Genomic DNA, 25,388 nt, shown 5'->3' with positions numbered 1-25,388 from the left:
TGTGGCTTTTGATATATAGCTAACCTGCTAGCTTTTGTATTTGAATCATTAACTAACAATCATTTGTCTTTTATGCAGAAAATGTGAACCTATTTGTTTGTTACTGACTGTGAACAAAACTAAATGTCCCTGTTACCAATAATGTCATCTGAACCTGCGCTTGAGTATCCAAGATAAGATACTGTGGAACATTCTAATCAAAAGCATCTTGTATGTTCAGGAATCAAGGATGAAATACTTTTACTTGTTTAAAATTTTCCATTATATTTTAAGATGTAAACATAGTAGTGTTGCCATGAATAGGAATAGACCCAATAATACCGATTCTGATACCACGATGATAATAAAAAACGCTCTTTGTCTTTCAGTAGAATGTGATTTTCAACATTTATATTCCCTTGTGGCCTTATATCTATGTAATCCCTCCGTGTCCAGTAGGTTCATAGTGGTCCATGGGTGTGCACTAGTCTATGTGTCTCATACTTGTTCTGATACAGCTCCAGATCATTCTAAAGATATTCAGGAAAGGTTCATTTCTGTCCTCTGAATGTGACTTTTTTAGTATTGACACCTGCTCAAATGAGTATCTAGTTTCGATGCTTCTGTTAATCAAAGCAAGAGTTAAATTTTGAGAGTCCTTAATCCAGTCTCTTTTCTTCATTGACCTAAAACCACCCCCCTGCTCTGCTCCAGTCCAGAAGTGTGAGGCACGCCAGTCTCTTTACCCCTGAGAAATCACACCAATTGCCACTTGTACAATTAATTCAGTGACCTATAATAATTTTAGTATTCATTTGAACCACCAACGTCTGCCTTGTCCCTTCACTCATGCAAAATTCATTTCAGATAATTATCTCCAAGCCCCGAAATAAAGAAAAATGAGGAAAGATTGAACAATAAAGCCTAAATGGTCTTTTTGTTGCATGATAATTAAGATCATATATTCCATCACAAATTGAGTTTCTTTTATTGGAAGTGCTTCACAGATAAATGCCGCTGTAAAGTTGACCTTTGGAAAAGAGCCCGCGGCGGTTTTCTAATCCACCCGTGGAAGTTAACATCTTTGAAAAAAAAACACAGACAAAACGGTGCTCAGTATCCGGCAGTAGGTAAGGACGACACAATATCAAATCTTAGTGTTACGACTAGACTCAATACTCGATATCGATTCAGATACCACAATGATAATAAAACACTCCAGACAAAAGAATGTGATTTTCAACATTCTTTAATATTCCCATGCAGTCTTATATCTGTGTAATCCCTCAGTGGTCCAGGTATACTTCATAGTGGTCCATGGGCGTATACTAGTCTATGTGTCTTATATTTTTTAAATCAAAATCCAACTGAAGTGAACATATAAACTTTTATGAGAATTAAAAAGTTCTAAATGCCATGTTTGTTGTTTCCGCCTCCTTTTACTTACGCTACGCTTCAAAATGCACATTCAAAGTAAGGTTATTGAAACGCAACTATTGATAAATGTGCCTGTATTCTGCAGTGTCCCCGTTGTTGAAATATTTAGCAGAGTTGTAGACTTTTATATTTGTTATTATTATAACAGTAGCAGCTCTGTCACATTTTAGTTGTGTTTTGAGCTCTTACGGTAGAAAAAGTCCTTACTCATCACTGACGCTCACATAATGTTGTCTCATTTTAAACAATGAACGCTGTGACGTTGTCTGCGTAACCTCTGATGGCCTTTTCAAAAGTCACTGTTGACATTTGACCGTTGTTTTCTCAATAAACTCGGCTAACCCAATGGACTGGTCATCATAATTTTCTCCGTGTCAAATTCACCCCGCTCTGAGGAACGGCTCTGAGGACAAAATGTTCACTTGTTCCTCATTATAATCCTCATTATTAACCTGAAACCTGAAGTAATTTTAATGTAATATTTAATTAATAAAATGTAGAATTTGAATTTCAAATACAGCTGAGTTTGTTTTTCAAATTTTTAGCTGCATTTAGATTTGTGCCCATTTTAAACTCTCTCAATACCATTAATTTTGGAAACACTGAACCCTTTACAGCTCATACCAGAATCCCATGCCTTTCAGAAGTCTGCACTAAAGGGTTAGCAGCTTTTATATCCCAAAGAACATCTTTCTATAAAAATGTGTAAATATTTGATTCTCCATAAATATGAATATTTCAAGTTAAAATGAGCTAAACGTAGCAGATGTTTTCACTATCCCTCAATCGCTCAGTCTGTTGTTTAGCCAAATTTGAAATTGGTTTAATCTGGTGCCAATATGCTCCAGTTTGAAGCCTACACACACACGCGCACACACACACACACACAGATTCAGCAACTAAACGTAAAATAACTTGATAACTATACCCTTCAAAAAAGACGAAATTCGTAGTTTAAAGTCAGTTTTTACTTGATTTGTATTAGTTTGAAGGTGCGACATGTTTAGTTTGACTGTTCTTGTCTTTAAAGGTGCACCATGTAACTTTTCTGGTGAGGGTCTGACACTCACTTGTCTCCATGGTAATATTATTGCTTTCTTTGTCACCTATATCCATCTTGCATTTGTTCTATTGATGGTGTATTTATTGCTAAAAAGATACCTTGAAAAATATACATTCTTACTGTTAGCAGGGCCGTCTCTCCACAGATCTGACCTGTAACTTGGCCTGGTGACGCCACCTGTTTGTCTCTATGGAGATACATAAGTTTAATGCCATACGGTAGGCAAGCGGGTGACAGGGCTTCCACCAGAACCTTTGCATCAGGCCTTTATCTGCTAATGTGGTTCTTACTAATCAGCTTAAGTATGATTCAGTTGTGTAAATAGTAAAATAACGGCTAAACTTGAAGTCACTTAATCTCTTTTCTTCTGCTTCCATTCATATTTGGTCTTTTTTCTGTTGTTTCTATTTAAAATGTGCCAAAAGTCCAAAGATAAAAACTACACTCCATCCACATTATGATTTGAACAGGCCCTGAGGCAGTACCGTTTCAAAACACACAGATGTCAGGTGGGTTTGACATGTTTTTCTGCAGTTTTAAATCTACAAAAAAGATATTTATTCTTGCTTTATATCAACCACATACAGTGTAGCTTCAGTTTGAGAGTATCGCCTGAAGATGTGAATTATAAGCAGTTTAGATCAATCCTCCTTCGCTGCTCAGCCACTGGAGGAATGGCGAAATTCATCGTTTTTCAAATATTTGTTTTTTGGCTTAGTTTTTCTTCTTTCTTGTATTGTATTAGTGATGATTTGTTTGACTTACAGTGCTGAAAAACTTTTGCAACAGTAAGGTTAGCAGAGTTGTCAAACTTCTCACCTCAAAGCAAGAAGGTTTTAGGTTCAAATCCTGGACCAAGTGAGGTATTTTTGTATAACTTTTGCATGGGTCTGACGCAGTAATTACCACTTTGACTTGTGTTTTTGTTGTTGTTTTTTTTCACAAAATGATACATGAAGAATATTTTGCTTTTGAATTTGAATTATCTTCACATTTTATATAGAATAGCTTGGGACTTTTTTTGACATCAGTCGTGTCTTAGCAGTCAAGTAGTAGTAATTATTTTAAAGTACTTATATTGATAACAGCTGAAAGGAGGAAGCCTGTTGAGATTTATTTTGAGGTTAGGGACTGAATGAGGAATTGAATTAGCCTTTTTTTTTTTTTTTTACAGATAAATACACTGTTTACTGTTTAAATATTTTTATATCCTCTAAAATCTCTTTCACAGACAACTCCAAAAGCCTGCACCTTTGAATACATCTATGTTTTTATTGCATGACATTAAACATATCTCCTCTATGGACACAAGAGGTGACACTACCAAGTTAAGTTATGGGTCAGATCTATGGAGTAGTATAAGTAAGTATGCATAGTTTTCAAGGTATTTTTGACCAATAAAAACACTTGGAATTGATTTATCACAATCTGTGGAATATTCCTGCAATAACATCTCCATGGAAACAAGCAGGTGACAGACCCTCCACTAGTTCAGTCCATCTTTATAAATCCTGACATTTTTATTTCAGCATTTTGTTACATTTTATTTTCCAGCCCTCTGCTGTGCTCCCTCTGCTCCAGTTTTGCACTTATCGGCCAATACAAACACAGTGACAGAGCATTACGGGCTAATCACCTCATTACATAATTACTCCTCCATTTACCGCCAGCTTCCTCTCCTCGTTAGGGGCCTTAAATCTGATTGCCGCTGATAAAAAACATTAATTTAGCAGCGCTGGTTATTAGCACAAGACGACACACGAGAGACCGGGACTAATATTGGTGGATTTTATTTGGCTTTGATTAAAACCGGGGTCAGTGAAGGTCACGGAAATGAGCCCTAATCTTACAAGAGATGTTTTGATTAAGACCTAAAAGCAGTCGATTGTGGAGTTCATATGCTGTGATGGATTAGTGTTAATAAGCCAGGATTAGAAATTGGCAGAGTAAGTTATGTTAGAGCCACAAAGGGAGATGTGGGCTGTTCAGACATGGTGCTATATAATGAGTGTACTATTTTAGTGCTATATATGTTTGGATAGACAGATCGACCACATAGTGATTTGACCAGAATAGACCTGTCATAATAATTACTAGATCGACTTATCATTCAATATATGTTAGAAGAAACAGTGTTTTTGGGGGTCAATATTTATCGTACTTTTTCTTTGCACTACTGGGAAATTTGGGTTTATTTTGTGGCTGTATGATGAGATTTAAGCTGTAAAAGGTTGAATAAATAACTTCTCTGACTCATCAACCAACAACTAAAATGTTTCATTCTGCTATTATTTTATTGCAGCTCATATATATATATATATATATATATATATATATATATATATATATATATCGTAGATTTTGTGGTTTAAATCAGCTCTTGGGATTTTGAGGCATAAACGAGTTTCAGTATTATTGTTTATCGTCTGTATTTACTTTTATATTAAACTTCAAAATGTGTTATCGTGATAGGTCTAGACCAGACGATTTGTAAAAAACTGCCAAATCTCCAACAAAAATGGCTAACTATTCACATAAAGAACACATACTATGAATTATTGTGCCTTTATTTCTCTTTTAAATGGTAAATATTTTCTTAAAATAATATCTTTATTTGAAAAATATAGTTTCTAAACTTTACCTCTATTTCCAATTCGCCATTTAGGTAGTGGAGCTCCTTCTGTTTTCGGCAATAAATGTAAACAAAGTAAACACGTGAGATCCTTCCCCCCGTGAATGCTATTTTAATAGAGGTAATGCATTTGTTGTAGACACAATTTGACCACAGAGTGAATATGATGATGGTTTAAGGACTTAAAAACTGTGCAAGAGAAGTCCAGGAATTCGTTGGATTTAGAGCAGATGTGTCCAAACTATGGCCCGGGGCCAAATGCGGCCCTCAGGCCCCCTGCTAAATTGGCCCAAATGATCATAGGCAAAAGTTTGACTACAAATTTAGGTTATTCTACCACCATTAGCTCAATAGTATCACATGAATTTACCAGGGCTTATTAAAGGTTCAGTGACTGTCAAAGCTATGTAAAATGAACCCATCTGAATGACTCACTGTATCGACACCAGCCTGTGGCCCTCTGATTCAAAAATCATTTCAATATGTAGCTCTTGGTGAAAAATATTTGCACAGCCCTGATTTATAGTTTTGATGAAACATGTGTGAAGCAAAAGTACAAATCCAGGTATGTTTTTGACAAGGCAAAAATATAACATGGTTAAAGGGTCATTTTTGCGTACAAGTACATTTTGCATATTCTTTTATTAGCTGATACATAAATGACCTGCTTGTAAAGTAGTGAATGAAGTGAAGTGTAAAAAGGGTCAGATGTAAAATTTAAAGGTTACTTATTTCCACTAATTAAGTTGGGCCCCTAGGTCAAGATAGCTAAGAAGCTCTGCTACAACCAATTCTTTTCAGCAATATGTTGTGTTAACTTTCTTGCATTTCAGCATAAATAAGATGGAATAATTTTGTCACTAAAGCAAACGTGCAAAAGTAGTGGTTTATTTAGTTGTAAAGCTGTGATTGTTACATGTGATTGATTGTCAGTTGAAAATAACTTGAAGCAATTATTTTGATATAGTAAGTCCAATATCTTAAAAAAATATTTGGGTTCAATTTGGCGAATTTTTACTTCTTTTATAGTCAGTAAATTATCAATCAAATTCTACAACGTAAACCTATCTTATTGAGAGAGTGACTGGGCGCTAAATAAAACTGACAGATGCATATGAACTGTACTCCAAACAGCCAATCCTGTAAGTGCAGTGCAGTTTTGACAGTTTAATGTTGTGGAGTTATGTCTTCCGCTCTGTCTCTGTCCCTTTGAGAGAGCACCGTTTTGTGAAATTGTATTGACGGGAATCATTTAGTTTTCGTGCAAACAGCAATAAAAGTTTGGTGACATTCTGACTCCAGGAAAGAGAAACCTACTTTGTTTTGATCTAACCCATATTGCATACACAAGACACAATTACAAGTATTCATACAGAAAAGTACTAAAACATGTAAATCTATGAATGTGTGAATGTGGTGTGTGAGAATGGCACGTGCTTCCGGCTCCATTGACTCCAGTTCACTTTACATTAGAAAACTGTTGCCCCTCTTCCCATAACTTCTGCTGTCAGTCTCGTCATTTTGGTCTTAAAATGTTTGTATTAACCTGCTGTACGTGAACATTAATAAGAGACAAATCAGCAGCCTTCTTTCCCACTAGCATTAGCAACAGGTTTGATTGACAGTGTTGCTAAGGACCCGCCCCCTGTTAAACAAGCTGGTCAGGCAGGAAGGGGCATTTTTTTCCACAGTTTTGCTCCAGATTGACTCTTGGGTTGCTATGATACTCGCCGTCATAATGGAATTCCAAATATGGAGCCTGGCTTCAAATTGGCCCCTATAACTGCTCTAGCCTCGCTGAGCTTCATTTGACTGGAGCGGAACACTACGGGTGACGTCGCACTCTCTTAGTCCTCTTCTTTATACAGTCTATGGTAAAGCACATTACAAGTCTCTCACTCACACATTTATTTTTACGCATATTATTTGATCACATTATTTATTCTTTTTTGTTTTGTTTTTTTGTCATGAAAGCCATTTGTAATCATTTTCAGTATTCATTTTCCTGCTTAAACACTAGCGCCTTAAATCAGCAGGACAGCTGAGGGTGCAAGGACTCTTCTTCTGATACACTGCGGATTGAAGAAATTGTTGCTAAGCTTAAAACACAAGCTAGTTGATTAGCTGTGTGGTGAAGACAAACATGGGGACTGAGTGTGTTGACAAGACAGACCTTTGAACAATTGAATTTGTCTGGAACACCATAAGATTTTCATTGATTTTAAAATGGATCTGAAACTTTCTCAAATGCTATTTCAAAGTTTTTCCTCACGTTTGATTGCACATTTTCAAAAGCCTCTTCTATTATTTGGTCTGAAGTGTCTTTTGTTGTGGGAGCAGGATTTTATCTTTGTCAGAGCTCTCAAAAACACTGGTACCATGTTATTACTATTGTGGGTATTGTCCAAAGCTCCTCTTTATTTTCTGAAGTGACAGAGTGCAGTTTTATATAGTCTGATTACTCGTTTATCACTTCCAGAAGATGAATTTTAATTGGCCACGACTTGAGTATTTTTGAACAAAGCGATTCACAACCACGCCGTGGCATTTCCATCTGTCGTATTTCTGTCGTATTTCATTTAATACTTGAAATAATTACCAGATATGTCAAGGTAATTATGCTGTAAAGTATATAAAATGTTTTTGTATATTTGATTACAGTAATTCATCTATGATTTTAATTAACTTGTCAAAATGTGTCAGTTTAAACAACGCTGAAGGTGGCGTTGTTGCTATGTAAGCTTTTCAGTAGTGCTCAGGAGTACACTTTGTTTTCCCTGGTTTGCTCAATAAAGTTGGTAGATAAAAAGTGAGTCGCTTAATTAAAGTACCACCATGTTACTTTCTAGCGTTGCCAGCAAGACAAATTCCATCCATCTTGCGCAGCTCTGCCTGAATCATTTGCATGTGATAGGTCCACCAGTGGTGCCGAAACTGACCAATCACAGGGCAGCACCGTGGTTTGTGCAGAAGCCCGCTCTGAACAAACCAAAACAAACATGGCCATGCCGACAGACGTTCTTTGGCCTGTTTTAGTAGAAATACGGATTATCACGAGAATTTGCAGTTGGATATTTTTCACAAATCGTAACCTTAAAAAGTTTCTCCTTGTGCTACCGTCACATTTCTTCCCTACTTGAGACATCCACTTGTTGATATATAGACTCTTGTGTGGAAATGTGTGTTTTTCTTGTTGAATTTTTGTGCACTGTTGCCGTGGTGACGCTCTGTCCAAGGCCAAGAGCTTTTGTGCTGCCCACGTCTCTAAACTCTGCCAGTCTGTCTACACTCATAGGAGCAGATACAGCCAACTGAGGACAATTTAGAGGGAAATATTGTTTTTTTTATTATTATTATTATGACGATTTTTAGATGATGTTTTGGCAGTCCTTCAGAAATGTGCTAAAACATGTCTATAAATGTCTTGGTTGAGCTTCAAATATCGCTCACAAAACAAATGAATGGCCTGTAAAAGTAATGACAATATGCTGAATTATCACTTTAGATTTTCATTTGGAAGATTACAGTGCTGCTTATATAATATATCTATGCTCAAAGTAAGAACGATTTTGCTCAAATACATGGGAAAAACTTCGCAAGAAGTTGTCTACAGCTTTCTCGTGTTTTCTTATTGTTCCTAAATAGCACTTTTGGACCTCTTCACATTACATTTTGATTGGCAGTTGTTGAAGACATCTCCTCCTCTCCCTCATGACCTGATGTTCAACTTTCATACAAAATTTAAAAACCACAAACTTAATCTGAAAAGGAAATGTAGATTGAACAGAATCAGATGAAGTGCTAGCGCTGATGAATTTTGCACAGCTTGGGTTCATTGGAGGTGTGGAGGAGTCCTGTGGATCGGCTCTGGGCTGACTTGGCCTCCTGCTCAGACATACTACAAGTAATTGGACAAGTCTGATAGAACTCCAGTCACAAATTCAGAAGAATACAAGAATATTCTCTTAAAATATATGATTATGAAGAAATATTAAGCACCTATACAATCTTAAAAGTGCACTGCGTAACTGTTTTTGGTAAAGGAGCCGCCAAATGCTATCTCCACGGAGACATCGAGTGACGCTACAGGGCCTATTATTTGCTCATTTTGTTACTGAATAAATGCGTTTTTACTGTAAGTGAAGTCGACTGTCCACTGATCTGACCTGTGACTTGGCCTTGTGACGATGACGATAAGTTTAATGCCGTACTGTTGAACATTATAGACAAACCAATAACATCTCCATGGAGACAAAACTTATGCAACTAACGGGTAATGTTATGTATGTTATGTGGTATCATTTTATTTATTTTTTTACATGCATACATCTTAATACATGTACATCATACTAGTACTTTAGTCCACTTGATGTAATAATTGTTTCTATTGTTGGGTTTCGATTTGACGTTTGACCCATTGATCACAGTGAATCTTGGCATGCAACACTACCACTTTTTCATCACTCTGTAACCAATGGCTACGCTTATTAGGATAGGCTCTTGAGGCAATTATAGTATATATTTTTATAAATGGCTCACTCTGCTGTGATCAGTTTTAAACAAGCTCTTAAATCTCAGTATGTATCTCCTGCTATTGCTCCCTGGGGTTCTCCTTGTGAATCATAGGAAACTCTATCTTTACCATCTACGAGAGACCAGGAGATTGGCCAACCACTCCACTCACCTCCGGGCATCCAAGCTGACAGCCACAACGCATTTGCAATTTATGACTCTGCCGCGGTGCTTATATCCAGAACACCACGGCGACTGTAAAAACCTGCCTAAATAAACACATGTAGCCCTCAGGCCCTTGTGTATTTGAAGAAAAAGAGGGTTTTTACTTGTACCACTTTATGATAACCACATTTTAAGTATTAAAAATAACTGTTCTCCAAACCGCATGCTTTTACAGCCACACAATTGGCTGGGCGACCTTGTCAGTTCAAGGCCCAAAGCTGACCACTGCAATCTACAAGCTGATTCAAATGGGATTAATTGCACAGCCCTAATTTAACGTTTTACATAATGTTAGACTGAAAGTAGCGTCTTCTGACAGCCCATGGAAAGTGTTCCTTATAGTTGAGTCCCCCCTCCAGTGGTGAGGATCGTCTACAGCGCTGGCTCCATCATCAGTGGTTCCCTGTGGAGACCTGGGGGACTCTGCAGCTTTGGTTTCAAATCTTTTAGCTCTAATGTGTCAAGGAAAACTTTCATTTGATGTTTCTGCTGTTAAACATGAAAAAGACCCCATCTTTAACTTGAGTGGTGCATTTTATTCCATCAATCTTTAAAGGTGCACTGTGTATTTTTTTTAGCCAAAAAACCCCCAAACATATATCTTTTTTTATTATTATTATTTCTTTCAGTTGAGTTAATTGTTCTAAAAAACATGTCCTTACTCTGAGCAGCCTTGCATCTTCACAAACGAATGGAGCTGTTTCTATTATTAAAGAGGGTGTATTGTTCAATAGGGATGTGACTCATTAAGTTCCTGTCGATTCCATTCAGTCTTGATGACTGGGGTCCCAATTTGATTCAAAAACGGTTCTCAAATCTGAAATGATTCTAAATTCAACCCTGAAGCAATTTTTCATTCAAAAACCAAGAACATTTATTTAAAACATTTCAAGGTAGGTATCTGAAATTGCATTTAGTTGTATTCATTTATTAGTTTATAACTGAATAACTCAATCATTATGTAGGCCCAGTTAATTCCATACTGCAGTGATTAAACTTAAATCCATCGGCCTATTTGTCAAAGATAAATATTATACATTTTTTCTAATACATGCTATAGCCTTTTGACCATGAATGTGGTTCTGGCCATTTAACTGTAGCTGTAGTTAATGCATTAACTTTCTTTTGCTGCTAACAACAACACAGCAAGTAGCATTAATATCTTGTTCATCTCTCCTCTGTCTCAGCGCAGTCTCACTGTCTCACAAGTCTCCTTGTCTGTGTCTGTGTCTGTGTGTGTGCGTGTGCGTGTGCATGTGCTCGAAGTCTGTCCCCCTCCTCCAGGTAGAGAGTCAAACAATGACAGCAAACAATGGCTTAAAAACGCAAAAACAACTTTTTTTAATGAAGCTGCGGCACAACACATGGTTTTAAACAGATTTAATACAATGCAGATGTTTATATTCAGTTTATTGATGAAGAGAAATGCAAGTAAACTCCAGAGGCAATGCCAGGTGAATTTGAAGTGGGCATTTTACTGTGGCCAAATCCTTAATTTTTTTTTTTTTTTTCAATACCCTTTTAATGCAAAATCAACTTTTTGAGATTTTAGATGTCATCCATGCATGTTTCAGTGTTTTAGCGATTTCCCTCGAGCCATATTCGAACCCTCCGTATGATTAACTGTAAGATTCTGCCCAATGCTCCGCCCACAAGCCTACATCAGCCATGCTCCCACACGACAATTCTCCATAAATATACAAAAACATGATTCAAAACTGTACACGGCAACTTGACAAACCTGATGTGATGTGCGATAGTTTCAGTAGTGGGATGCACGCTGATTGTGTTGTGATAGTGCTCTGAAGGCGAAAGTGAAACTTATAAAACATGTTAATAAATTGTTGTGGCAAACATAGCATTTTCAAAACAATAAAAAGGCAACATAGTGATCTAAATATGTCATCTGTTAACGTAATCCCCCATACAAGAGCAAACAATAAAATACTTCTTCTTTAAACTCTTGTTGGACCTGTCCTGTGTACATCTTTATCTCCATTGTAAAAGACTGCACTGTTCCCTCCTGGCTCTGAATAATCTATGTCTGTGTGTCACCTCTGCAGATAAAGAGGGCAAGAGTCCCGAGGTTAGGTCTAAAACTGGGCCAGGACTCTGCACCAGACTCAAACCAGGCCACAAGGACCAGAACCCACTGTAGACCTGAGAAAGGCCATTTAACAGTGGCAAGAGGAGCCAGAGGGTTCTGTTCTGGCTATAGCATCTACTGGTTTATCCTTCTGTGGATCAATACACATTTTCTTTGATTTTCTGCTATAAATGTTCTTAATTTGCGAAACTATATTAATAACTAATGTTTTGTCTGGCTGCTTCTAATTGCCCAAGTTTTCCTTAAATGTCAATACATCTTCATCAGTGATACAAGCTTGTTATACAGAAACAGGACACATATTTATTTAAAATTGAAATGATTAAAAGGCATGACATTGTTTTTTGTATTAAACTTCACAATTGTTCTGTTATAGCCACACACAAATTTCCATTTATTGTCCCTGGGCAGGTTGATGGTACCATTAAAATCACATTTAACAGAAAACGCAAAAATGATATCACAAAAATTGGAACCACAAATGAGAAGAACTTCACACTGGGACTGAACAAAAGCAAACAACAGCAGATTGAACACAGCCAAGTTTATTTGTATAGCACAATTTGTCAAAGTCATTCAAAGTGCTTTACACAATAAGAAAGAGATTAAAATCATAATACAACAAATAAAAACATAAATAAACATGTAAAATGTAACATTAAAAGAGAAGAGGCAGAATAAAAACCTTTCAGTCATATGCACAGATAAACAGAACTGTTTTGAGACTGGATTTAAACATAGTCATAGTCAAAGCCTGTCTCATATCTTCAGACTGTTCCAGGTTTTAGCTGCATAAAACTGCAACGTTGATTCCCCATGTTTAGTCCTGACTCTGGGCACCAGCAGTCCCTGAAGTTGCTACATTTCATCATGGTATGTTACTTTATGAACGTTTATAAACGCTATAATGCATTGACCTAAAAATAAGATGATATATTGCACTTACCCTGAAGTACTGAATTGAGTTCTTATGAAATGTGCTCACAGGTTTATGTTGGTCTGAGCCATTCCTTTAAATGACTTTTGAATGTTGTGAAGCTGGGGTCCTCCCTCACAAAAGTTGGCAACTGTACACAGCCCTTGTGAGACCAAAAGCCGTTTTTCTCACAGGGACTGCTCCTCTGCTTATGGCTCTGGTGACTCGTGATGCTGAGGATCTGTATTTAATGTAATCTTTTAGCGGTGGTGGGGCCAGCCTGTGTAAGGTTTAGATAAGACAGACATTTTTTATAGCCCCTCTTTTAGCTTTAGAATAGTTCCACCTGTCAGAGACCAGCTGGTTATACAATAGTTTGCATGGGAGAAGATCATATACAGTGCAAAAACATCATGGGAGCTTCATCCATTAACGACCTACTTATTTGATGGAAATTGTAAATATTGTACTTAATTCTCGGAGACGTTTTGATATGATTTTTGAAGGAAGTGTAAAATCTAACAGCACATTCAAATATTTCAATTCTGTCACTTGTAAATCTTGATCTCCAAAAAAAAAAAAGTCAGATTCCTTTTTAGAAAACATCATACAGTTTTCTGTGTTCAAGAGAAGGCAGGAGCTGGTGAGCCCACTCTGAATATGAGTCAATGCCGATGTGAGAATTTTCACTGCTTCCTCAGATGATTTTGCACCTAGTATAGATCGGCATATAGCTATACGTCCACATCCTTACAAACATCTGGCAGGTTGTTAATAAAGAGATCTGTGGAGAGGCGAGCTTCGAAAAAGAATCATTGTAACAATACAAAATAGTTATGAACAAAAAGGCACATGTAACTGAAAAAATGCAGCACGGATAAGGTTAATTGCATTAGAGCATTTGAGGCACAGCTGTAAAATCTCCATGGAGACAAGCAGGTGGCATACGCTCCACTTTCAAAGTTACATAGTGTACCTTTAACAATAAAATCCCCCACAGAAGCTCTGAAGTAAATCCTTTGTTCCTTCTTAGAATGTATGATTCAACCCCCCTCAAAGCCAGAGCACACATTGTTCTCTCTGCTCATTGTTTCTTGTTTAATTATTAGGATTTCACGGTTAATTAATCCGTGTATAACAACGCTTGTTTTTGTTTATATCTTGTAATGCTTGTTTGACCACTGCAATGAACAAGAATTATAATGAGACAGAGCAGAAGTTTGACATGCTTCAGATTCAGACTTTAAGTAGCACTATAGCAAGGCAAGTTTATTTGTACAGTATCAATCATAGACAAAGTAATTAAAAGTTCTTTACAAAATAAGAAAGACATTAAAATCACAATACAATATATCAAAAGACAAATAATCACAAATAATCATCATAAAATGAACATTAAAAACAGAAGAGTGCTGAATAAAAACCTTTCAGTCATATCCACAGCTAAACAGAACCATTTTGAACCTGGATTTAAACATTATCAAAGTAGAGGCCTGCTTCCAGATTTTAGCTGCATAAAACAGAAACACTGATTCCCCATGTTTAGTCCTGGTTTAGTCCTGGTTTAGTCCTGACTCTGGGCACCAGCAGGAGGCTGGTTCTTGAAGTCCTCAGAGTGCGAGATGGTTCATATGGCACTATGTAATTTTTCTCTCTGGATATGTTATTAGTTGCCTGGAATGTTCCACAGTATGGCATTAAAGATATCTGGTTGTTTTGACCGAGCTGGCAGCCTTGACAGCAGATATTGGAGGTTTATTGTTGATCTTTACGTTATCTCCAAGGGCAGTGAAGTGTCCTCGCGATGCGTTCAGGAACATCTGATAACAAGAACAATTAAGTGTGTGGGTCGATACTGGGCCCAGCGGACGCAGGGGGAACAGACACTGGTACAAAACAGCAATAACCTCAGAATGACATGCCGGACATACTGGTCTATAGAGGACTGCACAAGAGACTCATATTCTGATAAACAGACTAACTTTCAACCATGTTATACTGTGGTTTCCTCATTTGGGCTTTTATACCTTTATATTCTGTCTGTATACTGGTACTTAGAGCCCTGCTGTGTAATTTTTTAACCCAAAAGTGAGCAAAAATAAAAGCTTGTTTTGTTTTTGTTTTATTTTTTATGTTTTTTTTATTGCACTGAAAAACATGGGTTCTTACTGTGAGCGGGCTTACATCTCCAGAGGGCCTCCTATACTACTCATAAAGGCTATAATATTCCACAGGATGGCATTAATGTATCTCCACTGACAATGTTTCCAAGTGAGTTTTAATGGTCTATTTCCATGAAATGATGCGGGTGATATGCAACATCCAGAAAGTTACTCATTGCTGTTTTAAAGAGGGAGTATTATGCAAACCGTGTTATACGCATTGTTGTTGCCTCATTAAAAACATGTCTGAAGAGGTTTCATATGTCATCCATGCATGTTTGAGTAATCTTGTGATTTCTCTCACTCATCACTCTCATCACTTACAGTTAGCTCTACAATTCTATCCAGTGCTCCGCCCATAAGCCTACTTCACCCATCCTCCTGCACAGCAATTCTCCATAAATAAACAAAAGCATGATACAAAACAATACACTACAACTTCACAAACCTGATGCGATGTGCAGTAGTTTTAGGGCAGCTATATGAAAACAGAAAACTCACACTGCACAATATATTGCAAAATAGTATCAGCAAACGCAGTATCCGTACCACATGACGAAGGGGGTGAGGATGGACTGCACCATCATTTGGGCTGGAGCTTGGTTTTCCTCAGCAGCCATAAGACATACATCCACTGCTGGGCCTTGAGGGAGCTTATGTTTGAGAAGAACAGGGGAGAAAGTACACTTAACAGCCCTGTGGAAATCCAATACTTTTAAAATAACATTCTGTTGTGACATATATTCACTTAAACTGCAGTTGTCACCATTATTTTCTAAACCAGGCCTGCTCTGTTTGACTTCTCCCGTTTAGTCGACATTTGTGCTGTTTAAATAATTCTTCTCTGTTCCGTCTCCATTAAACATAGGCCTTTCATAATAGATTAAAGTGCATTATTTACTGCATATTTCACAGCACACATGGCATTATCATGTGCTCAATCTTTTATTAGCAGGTCTCAGAATCCATGAATTTCTCTCTCTTTCTCTTGCTCCCTCCTTTTCTTTCAGTCATATCGCTCTATCTTTCCCTCTCTTTCTGTCATGTCTTTCTTTCACTCCCCTCTCTGTCTCTCGCTCTCTCTCATTCCCTCCGCCTCTTTCAATCTTTTTCTGTCACCGTTTGCTTCCTCTCTCTTCTCTCTCCCACCCCCTCTCTTTTTTCTCGCTCTTTCTGTCATCCCCCCTCTCGTTCTCTCTCTCTCTGTCCTTTCTCTCCCTCACTCTCTCATTGCTCCTCTTCTCATTCTCTCTCTCTCTCTCTCTCTTTCTGTCACACCTCTCCCATTCTCTTCCTGCCATCTCTCCCCCCTTCCCCCTCTCTATTTCTCCGTCTCTCCTGTTTTGGCAGCCCTCCTTTCAGCCTACATACACATAAGGACCACATGTTGTATAGGGGAGTGTCAAAATCAACCCAGAACAGAAATGGCTGCATATTCTCAATGCTGCAACACTAAGCCGTTTATTTTGTGTGGTTTCAATTGTTTAAACATTGTGATAGTCGTTACCCAGTGAGTATCAAGTCATTTGATCTTGATTGGTTTAATCCACATATTGAATAACTGAATTGACACTAACCTATACATAATACTATATTGGACTGTACAGGCTGGAACCGTGTGAAGTCTGTATTCTAGGCTTTTTTCATATTTGTTTATTTAAATTATGAGTTTTGTTACATTGCACAATACAGATCTTTATAGTGCGAAGGTGAGCTGGGATTGAACCACCAACCCTTTTGTCATGAGACAACTCTGCCGCCTGTGCCATTGGCTGATCATGATCTGATTTCTGGAGTGAACACTGACGGCAGTTACAAGCTCACCTAAATTTGGTTGATATAAAATGACTTAAAGGACATGAAAACTGCACAGTTTGATGTGAATAATGAGAAGGACCATGATCAGAAAGACATCAAATTATTTTACTGTTTGCATTTCATTTTAATAATTTTTTATCTCTAAAACATTCAGATTTTGCGTGTGCACATACCACAGCCAGTTACATCCGATGTGAGTAATCTGATTCCAGATTGTTCAAACCGGTGTGTTTGTTGAGAAAGAAAAATAATTAATGTGGCAAAGACAAGAATGAAGAACATTTTTAGCTATTTTAAAAACCATTGTACTGTATCTTCAACAGTTACTTTAAAAATCCATTGATTATCTGACATGTCATTAGGTGTCTATGATGATCACACTGAAGATCTGATTTCTTCTGTTTTAATGTTAATTTTATGATGACTATTTGTGATTATTTATGTTTTGATTTGTGTGATTTTAATGTCTTTCTTATTCTGTAAAGCACTTTGAATTACTTTGTGTACAAATTGTGCTATACAAATAAACTTGCCTTGCCCTGATTGTAGGGTTATCGGATTACTTTAGTTATCAGATTTTTACTGTCCATGTACCCACTGTTGCCCCAAATAGCTTTCTCTCCTCTTCATGCAGATCTATTCATGGGTTTCAGCTTCAGCTTCCTGTTCTATGCAACATTTGAGGACTTTTCCCATTCAAAAAATGTAATATTTTGTTTTAATTTGTTCATCGCTGGGGAAACTGTTCTAATTCCTCATCATTCTGAAACCCATGACTCCAGCCCTGTGTATTGACCTTAATCCACCACCCCCATTTTTGCCTCTAAATGCTACTAAACTGCACTTTCTTTGTGTTGGCTAAGGGATTCTCATTCATTTCAATGGAGAATCTGAGAAGAGTTTTGCAGCTAAAGTCTGATATAAAGTAGGCTGATTTGTGTAAAACGTTGTGTAAAATGTTCCATGTTCATGTGACCACCAAGTCAACACTGCATCGATTCTCTGGGAAGCTTTAAAATGGCTCTGTATACCCTATAGAACTTATTTACTCTTAAGATTTGGCAGCCCCATGCAAAAAATACAACCCCTATGACGATGGCATTGCCCACAGCAACTTGCGGGATGAGGTGAATAAGCTGTTCTAGTACAAAGATCCAGTAATGTATTTGAGTGATTTTCTTCCCCACACAGAGAGCTCCTCCCTGGGTACATGTCCTCCGTGTGTTCCCTCATCAGGCTGTCAGCTAGAGCCCAGATTGATGGAGTCATTTTGTCTTTGCATCCTCGCTTTGGGACAGCTGTACAATGAGGGATGGTCCACATTGTTCTGGTTAGCTGAAGTGGACAGTGTGAGGTCAGAGCTTGTAAGTGCTGTACCCTGTTGAGTGTTGACATGATACTAAAATAAAAAAGAACACTTAATAATAATAGTACTTTCTTTTATATTAGCATGTGGAGTTAGTGGTCCATGGGGTCAAGAATGTTCCAAGATGCCCCAGATCATTATCAAGCTATTCAAGAAAGGTTCATTTCTGTCCTGTGAATGTGACTTTTTAGTGTTAATATTTGATCAAATGAGTATCTAGTTCCGATACTAGTTTTAGTATTGATTAGTATCTGCTTTTCGATAATTTTTTACAACCCTACTGTTTATAGATATGGGTTTAACTTATATGTGGGAGAATAAATGTTCAAACTATCAAGCATTTATTTAATTAAATACTGGTGGCGGTAATACTGCTTGTCTCCATGTCGATTTTAGTTTGTCATACTATGGAACATTCTAGGCAAGCAGGTGGTGTGCTGTTTACCAGAAAAGTTCCATGTTGTGCCTTTAACTTGTATTTTAATGATGTAACTTTTCCCCCCCATTAGAAACAATGTACACTCCGCAGGATAGTGGACAGTGACAGTGAAGTTGAAGCTCAGTCTAAACCTGGCTCTGTTTAAAGAGCTGCACTCAGTGACTGTCAGGACAATGGAGACTGATGAGGCCCAGGTGCATGCTGGGAGGTCACTGCCCAATTTAGGGTCTGCTCCAAATCCAGGCTTGTCACAATAGTACATAACTACATTCGCAGTTTTTATATTAATATGACGAAAACTGACATAGTGGCAGAGTTATTGCCATCCTGCTTGCTTGGTGTCTGCAATTACCAACAGTGTCCCCTGAGTCATTGAATCAGATGTTGAGTTTGGTGAAATGTTTTACTTGTGTGTCAATAAAGTTTGTCTATATATGAAGTTTATATATTTGAGTTTTTGTGAGCAAATCCCATTTCCCAATTCCATTTTTGCTATATTTGTAGCTTGTAAACTTTAACCCTAACTATGGTAATCGTTTGAGAGCCCTGTTCCCAGCCATACTGTTGTGCATGTGTCTTTTAAGTATCTGTGTAATCCCTCAGTCATCCAGGTGTCTTTTAAATGACTCATTAACCCTGGTATTTAATATTGTAACGTACAAACTTAATATTGTAACTTGAACTAGTGTTCATGCCTAGATGAGAAACTGCTAAAGTCCTGATGTTTTAAATGGCGCATGGGGCTCAGGAGTACCTAGCCTGAGGAATAACCTATTGCCCATGTTTAGGTTGATGGTGTGAGCACTAAAGGAAACCCAACCAGACACAGAGAGAACATGCATATTTACTTATTCTGGTAGCCACCATCTTGTTATGATTCAATCGACTTTGAAGACCAGTATTTTATTGGCAAAGACGTGTATATTTAGTTTTTCAACTAATAAAAAATGACAAATTCATATATATTTTACATTTAGACCCCTCAAATATTTACGGCTCTTGCGCTCACAAACTTTTTAACAAGAATTTTAAATCGTCTTAAGTTTAAACCGGTCTTACCATTGAACTATGTTTTTCATATGAGCTCTCCACGTTGGCTGAAGACCATCTGGCCTGTGTGCTCTTGCAAAATAGGAGCGCTCTGAACACTTGTATTGATAAAGCATGGCTCTAGTCTCCAGTTTAGATACAGATGTTCAAAAAACCTCATGGTTTAGCTCAAAAGTTTCCAGTTGCTTCATTCTTGCAGTAGTCTACTTTGAGCCAGGATTTTTAAAAAGCAAATTTACTGCAAAAAGGTTGCTATACTGAGCAATAAAAAGAATTGAAGACAATCACAGAAATATAACACATTTGAAAATACAAAATAAGAATGATAAAATAGATTAAAGGACACATGCAAAATGGACCTCTACATTCATCAAATGCATACATGCAGTTGTATTTTTACTTCATTCACGCACTAAATCCAAAGTCATCTTCTCTGAGCCCTTTAAAATGCTCTGTGCCTGGATTGTTGCGTCACAGGTAAAAATCCAGAATCTAGTTTATTTCCTCATTGATCATTCCTCTTGCTGACAGCAGAGGGAACTCCAATGCCTAAATACTTCATTGGAAACAGAAGTGTAGTTCATAAAGTCTGTTTTCCAAATGTAGACAGTGTTTTAAATTTGAAAATGTTCATTACTAATACCAAGGTGGACCAAAAGCATGTTTAAAAGGGAATTAAAGCCACAAGAATGGATAATGTGTGTTCTTTAATAATATGTGACGTTTTACAATTCAAAATGTAAAATTTCTTTTATTGAATCCTTAATGTATTTTTTTACTGAATGTCTACATTTAAAGTTATTCAGATTAAGTTTATATTAATAATGTGGAACTATAAGTTCTGGGAGCATTTCAAGGGCAAGTGGAGAGGTTCATAAAACATTTGATACCTTCTAATTCAAAAACCTTTTTCGTCCAAAAAGTATCAAAGTTCTCCGGAGATGTCTTTCATTTCAATAATATATTCTGCAGTCTTTGAAACCGAATCTTAAAATCTGTGTGTTCCTCGGGGCTGATCGTAGCAGCTTTAAAAGGACCCGGCTGCTCAGTGTTAAAGTGTGGAACAGACTGTCTCAGCTCAACACTGTGTCCTGACTCTGAATCACCAGAGATCACACCCCAACATGAGTGAAATAACTAATCAAACACTTTGGGAAATAGTACTGCCTTGTCTCTAAATGTCCAAAATCTGTTCTGATGGGGAGGGGGGTTGGCACCATGGAGATTTTATAGTTTTGCCTGGAATGTTCCACAGTATGGTATTATACCTATACATCTTGATTTTGCACAGTTGTATCTGTGTTTATTGAAAATACACTTGACCTGGTGTCTCCATGGAAGTTCAATGTCATAATGTGGAACATTCTGGGACAAAGCAATAATTACAAACACAGTAAAAAAAACGGATCAGGGTTGCTGGTTTGATTCTCATCCAACCACTAAGTGTTGCCAAGTCCCCCTCTTCTCATTGCCAGCTACAGTTACAGTAATATGGCTTGCTGTACTTGGAAGAGCATCTGATGTAAAGAAGTACAAGCAGCCAAAACACATGCATACCTGACAAAATGTTTTTTCAGTTTTTATAAGAAATGAAATGCACAGATATAGAACTTATTAAATGTATTAATCTTGTGGCTTCAAAGGTATTTTATGAATAATGTCATCACTTTTTAATTCTATTATGAAAAAACCCATTAGTTAATTTGTGCCAACAGGGATGATGTTGACCTTTGTGCCAGTTTTTGTTTTGTGTGGATAGGCCCAGTAAGTCCAGAGATATTTACCATTAAAATACGGCACCTGAATGCAGTCTATAGTGGCTGCTATTATAGTGTAACCACATTGAATTATATCTAAAAACATTTATATCCTTTGAGCAGACAAAACTAAAAAATATTTTAGGTTAACATTGTGCTGCTGTTATAATTACTTAAAACCCAGGAGTTCAGCTTTGGGGAATCAGATAAATCAAACTTACTTTTTAACTTTACATTATAACCAACAGCCTGCTCTCACCATTTGTAATAGGGCAATTACTCAAGAGAAATATAACATTTTTTTTCACTGGCTGTTAACGAGAAGTTTTATTCAACTTCAGAATTGATCTATAGCCTATATTTTTAATTAATGTTCTCATGCAAACTATAATCTCCAAAAGCACTATTTCCACTATAGGAGGTAAGAGCAGTAAACACAGCAGTACTATTGGCCTGGAAAATGTATCGTAAACAAATTGAAATTGCAATTTGAATGGTCACATATGGAAAATTACAAAAGGTTTAATTATTTACGTAATATAATTTCATATCCAGTATTGTGTATTATGTAACTTATCTGCTTGTCTCCATGGATTTGTATTGCTTTACTTAAAATGTTCTACAGTACAGCATTAAACGTATGTCTCCACAAGGCCAAGTTACAGGTCAGATCTGTGTAGAGGCGACCACATTAACAATCAAAATGTATGTTTTTTAAGGTTCTGAGCAATAAAAACCTTTGATGAAATAAATAAAAAATAAATAAGTTGCATGTAAAACTGGAACATTTCCAGGCAAAATAATAACATCTCCATGAAGACAAGTAGGTGACAGATGTTCCATCAGAAGCATTGCATAGTGCACATTTATGATCTTGGATTTGTTTAAAACATGTAATCTGAGCACAATATTCTTGGTTTTCAGCTCCCTGTTTATAGTCGACAATACACCTACACTAGTACTTACATATAAACCCTATATGAACTCCACATGGATCCTTGTTGAACTTAACAGCTGACATTACACTATATCAGTCCTTTGAAATCCTCCTTCGCTTTCCGGCTCTGATCTGCCAACTGCCGCTCCAGGTTTTGTTCCTCAAAAGAATCCAGGCGTTCCTCCTCTACTCCTATATCTAGTTATAACATTCGCTTTCTTCCATCTCTCTGCAGTGGTCGGGGTATCACTTATCTTGCTCCTCCGGGCTCCTTTCCCATTGCTTTCGCTTGTTAATTCAATACTATGTCTGATATGTTGGAATTGATATTCACGACTTAAACTTGCTGCTTAGTGTAACTCAGCTTGACTTGTTTAATTAAAGGGCTGTAAGTTCTACTTTGGTTGGATAATAGTCTCATTTTGCTCATTTGGTGAACAGCTTGAGGTTATAGAAATAAAAGATTAAGCTTGAGTTGGTCAATTTAAAGTAAGATTTATACCTAATTCTTATACTACCATTCCAGTGTTATAAAAAGTGTTATAAAAGTAGCTGACAGCTGCTCTATATGTAACTTTCCTGTGTGTCTCCATGGAGATGTAGGCCTATTTAGAATGCAAGGTTTTTTCTAATGCTGGATTGACGCAATTCTTTAGCATGTAATATTGTCTCCTGCCAAGTCAATCTTAATATTTAATACATTTAATCTAGATGTTATTGCTCTGCATGAAATGTTCCACAGTATGGCATTAAACACATCTACTTCCATAGAGATGAGTTGTGTGACTGCAGTGATGGGTCTTGCTCCCAGGTTCGATGTCCAGGGAAGTGGCCCTCAAGCACCCATCCATCGTTAGGACGGTGAAAACATTCACAGATTAAGAGATGATGATGCAATAAAATGTACACAGACACAGGTGGCTGATGCAGTCAAAGCTTTAAAACCCTCACAAGCTCTAGGACCAGGGGACCACTGAGATACCGAGTGATGGAAAGTCAGCGGGATTATTCCATCACTTAATCCAAAGAAGCAAGCAAGCTGCCTATTGCACCCCTCAGCCCTGTAGCCAAGATAATTGAACGTCTGTTCCATCCAACAATACAACAGCACCTCCCTGTTGTATCATATGCTATGCTTAATTATGCAGCACCAGTGTGGACTCCAAACCTGTCCCACACTAACTGGGGGTGCCTCCAAATTAAACAAAATGCTGCCCTTAGGACAATAAATGGCTGCCTATGTTTTTTCTACGCATGACCCCGATTGACCATCTCCACCATGAAACAGGTGTCATGAAAGTAAGAGACCACAATGTGATGCTTAGCATGCAATTCCTTCTGAGCCTGCAGATTCCATAGAGACACTGAGCACCCTGTGTGGAGAGCAGGTCAAAGAGATCACAGGTCTTAACACTACCAATACTAATGAAGACAGTTGTGTTGGACTTATACAGAGATAGATGGCGGTGCAGGCTGACTCAGCCCATACCTCCTCTATCTGGGCTCAACACTCAGGTGATTCTGTCCCAAAGGGAAGCACAGAGGAACTGCAGCTGCCCAGAGACCACAGGTCTGGCTCAGCTGTGCTCAGGATATTGTCAACTCTTGAGCTCATGCTTCAGTCAGACTGACACTCACATCAGAGACACTGGTCCAGAGTGTGGCCAAGCATCTCTTCTTCAGCTGCTCTGCAAAGCCAGCACCAGAGCTCCATGGACAGACCTCATAAGAGCAGCAGAATTCGTGGGACTAACTTAGAGGACAATGACATAAGACAACTCGGGTTACAACAACAACAACTTCCATAGAGACACCAAGTTACAGGTCAGATCTGTGAAGTATGAATGCATGTTTTCAATGCATTTCAGAGATATCAGTTTTGGAGATTCAGACAGACACAAAGAGAAACGTTTCAGTAAGTTTTATTGAAAGAGTTATCTTTGGCATTCAAGACATTACAATGATGGACATGGCCAGTTAGAGGGTCTGGACACTGGAGGTGGTAGAGGTGAGGCTTAGGAGAGTAGAGGGGACGATGAGATGATGAGAAGCCAAGGAGCTGCACAAACTGAAGTAGCCCTGTGCTTGCAATGAGGGTTTAAATTGGACAGACTGGGCGCTGATTGGATGAAGGTGGGGCACGGTGAGCAGCGGGTAGAAGTAATTGGAGAGAGGTGATGAAGACTGAGGAGCAGGTAAACTGAGGTAAATGAGAGCACAGGTATTCCATGCTGAATTTACGCTAGCTTCATTTGTTACCATTAAAAACACCTGTAATTAATTACATACAAAATGTGTTTAATGCTGTACTGTGAAGCTTTCTAGGCTTGTGATTTTGATGATTCTTCATGATTTTACATATTTTTTACAGATTATATACATGGATTGGATGGAGACAATTTTTTTTCTTTGTAGAAGTTCAATTAAATTACCCTTTGTGATTTGCCAATTGCTAATTATCATTAGTGGTAATTATATGGCTGCTTTCTATTTATGCTTCATAGTTGCTCTGACAGTGCAGTTTTTGGCCCTTGTTCAGCTCTGGATCACCTTGGTCTCTGGTTTAATTTTGATGCCAGTTGGTGGGAAAGCTGCCCATGATTTGAGCAAATTACACACTCGGGTGGGTCCTGTTTTCCTGTGGTGCTGTCCTGTGAATGGTTTTATTTTCTGACAGGCTTAAGTAACTCTCATCCACCACCTGCTTATCTCCATGGAGATATTATTGCTTTGCCTGGAATGTTCCGCAGAGTGGCATTAAACCCATCCATCCATTGAGCCAGGCAGCCTACAGTAAGAATATGTTTTCAAGGTCATTTTCGTCAGTAAAAACACTGCTATTGCATGAGTTTAAAGCCATACGGTGTAACATTCTGGGCAGTCTCTTTCTCTCTGGAGAAACGCAGGTGGCCCAAAAAAGTTATACTGTGCGACTGTAAGGCATATGGCATTCAACCTGCAACCTGCTCACTGTACAAATGCAGGTTT

At 37.7% G+C, this 25,388-nt stretch overlaps 1 protein-coding gene across 2 annotated transcripts in view; it reads left to right on the top strand.

The window, feature by feature from the left end:
• immp2l (inner mitochondrial membrane peptidase subunit 2) overlaps positions 1–25,388 on the top strand; it is a 94,320-nt gene that overhangs the window by 44,888 nt on the left and 24,044 nt on the right. Inside the window, exon 4 of one of the 2 annotated variants that reach the window (XM_055222510.1) lies at positions 11,912–11,982. The exons of the other annotated variant lie outside the window; for it this stretch is intronic. Coding sequence (XP_055078485.1) covers positions 11,912–11,915 — 4 coding nt within the window. The 3' untranslated portion in view covers positions 11,916–11,982. Of the gene's footprint in view, positions 1–11,911; positions 11,983–25,388 lie in introns of those variants that run through there. 2 annotated transcript variants of the gene reach the window in all.

Source organism: Periophthalmus magnuspinnatus, chromosome 6 (genome assembly GCF_009829125.3).
Source record: "Periophthalmus magnuspinnatus isolate fPerMag1 chromosome 6, fPerMag1.2.pri, whole genome shotgun sequence".
Taxonomy (NCBI): Eukaryota; Metazoa; Chordata; class Actinopteri; order Gobiiformes; family Gobiidae; genus Periophthalmus; species Periophthalmus magnuspinnatus.
Note: the sequence above shows the minus strand (reverse complement) of the source record. Positions and strands in the feature narration are given on the sequence as shown.